The 1,649-nt window shown below is 47.4% G+C and overlaps 1 protein-coding gene across 1 annotated transcript; it reads right to left on the reverse strand.

Moving 5' to 3' along the window:
- Positions 1-639: 639 nt before the first annotated feature.
- LOC147088256 (histone H2A type 2-C-like) lies at positions 640-1,054 on the reverse strand. Its single transcript, XM_085977949.1, has one exon. The coding sequence runs from the start codon at positions 1,052-1,054 to the stop codon at positions 665-667; it is 390 nt and encodes a 129-aa protein (XP_085834075.1). The 3' UTR covers positions 640-664.
- Positions 1,055-1,649: the final 595 nt, after the last annotated feature.

Here is a 1,649-nt window from a genome sequence, read left to right on the forward strand (position 1 = left end):
TGACTGCACCCGCCCAGTAGGAAACTATAAGTGGGAGCACTGATCCAACTCCACATACCGGGATTGATCATCGAGAGAGAACGAGGTGCCTGAAGTCTGAAGCTCACTTTTAAAATCAACTCTTACTGCGGGGAGAGGTAGTTACTATTTGGAATATTTTATATTAACCAGAGCTGTAATTCTGGTTCGATGCTCTCGTTGAATGGTGGAGCAGTCTCGAAGGGCCGAATGGCCCACTCCTGCTCCTGTCTTCTATGTTTCTATGTCTGCAAATTAAAAGGGGAAAAGTTAGTATGGATCAATGTGCTCAAGATGTATATGGAATTATTGGCCCAATAAGGAACGGTTCGCCCATCAACCGCTCACTGTCTTAATAATCGTTTCTTAACATGCGTTCATATTCGGCTCTCCCAATGTGTTTAATTAGGGCCGGTCTCCCGTTAAGTTTCCGTGTGTTTTGGTTTTTCTCTGAAGCCAGTCCCCCTCTGTATTGAATCGCTGATGTGAATATTCGGTAACAACAAACCCGCTGTAATGTTTGTGGATTTACAGTTCTACATGTCCTGTTTATAACCGAGAATGACTGAAGTAAACAACCCTTTCACAGATAAAGTGGGTGGCTCTGAAAAGAGCCTTTGGGTTATTAGATTGAATCTTGTCCAGTTTACTTGCTCTTGGAGCTGGCAGTGCTGGTTTTCTTGGGCAGCAGCACCGCCTGGATATTAGGCAGCACCCCGCCCTGAGCGATGGTCACCTTTCCCAGCAGCTTGTTGAGCTCCTCGTCGTTGCGGATGGCCAGCTGCAGGTGTCTGGGGATGATGCGGGTCTTCTTGTTGTCGCGGGCCGCGTTGCCGGCCAGCTCCAGGATTTCAGCGGTCAGATACTCGAGCACAGCAGCCATGTAGACCGGGGCTCCGGCACCCACACGCTCAGCGTAGTTGCCTTTTCGCAGGAGCCTGTGAACACGGCCCACAGGGAACTGCAGTCCGGCCCGGGATGAACGGGATTTGGCCTTGGCCCGAGCTTTACCGCCGGTTTTTCCTCTTCCAGACATTTCCACAATTCACTCGTTGAAAGAAATAATGATAAACTCCGCCCACATCTGCCCTACTTATACCTTCTGGAGGAATGAAAAGAGCGAACTTGTGATTGGTCGCTCTGTGGGGAATTTCATTGGTGTTTTCCGGTGACCAATCACAGTCTGTTTTTCCCGCCAATGGCAAGGGTGCGGAAATAACTGTCCTCAACAGTCAGACCGCCAACGATTTTTTTAATTTCAAAAAGCCCGCCAATATTTTCCTAAACCAGCGAATTCAGTTAATAAATGAACTATTCGCCAAAGATTTCCGGACAGTTTTTTATTCCTTTTGTCTTATTCCATCTCTCCCTTGCAAATTCTAGGCTGTTACAATTGGGATTAATTTCGGGTTCAATTTCAAACTGTATGGCGGGATTAAATCCCCATTGATTCTGTAACGTGACACATTCCAGCTCAATCTGTGTAAAAGTGAGGATTCACAGATTATCGATCGATCCTTTGCACAGGCGCTGCTGCGGGAGTGAAACCAGAACTAGGAGTCCTGCTGTGAGAAGAGAAGAGGGACAGAGTGTTCAAACTGACCGCGTTCTGGTCTCTAAGAAACCCCATT

The sequence above is a fragment of the Somniosus microcephalus genome, unplaced genomic scaffold, assembly GCF_052327205.1.
Source record: "Somniosus microcephalus isolate GS21.2 unplaced genomic scaffold, FLI_Smic_1.0 unresolved_chr5, whole genome shotgun sequence".
Classification (NCBI taxonomy): domain Eukaryota; kingdom Metazoa; phylum Chordata; class Chondrichthyes; order Squaliformes; family Somniosidae; genus Somniosus; species Somniosus microcephalus.

Excerpts from the sequence above, each read along its gene's own strand:
- LOC147088256 (XM_085977949.1), bottom strand. The coding sequence starts at position 1,054 with ATGTCTGGAAGAGGAAAAACCGGCGGTAAAGCTCGGGCCAAGGCCAAA.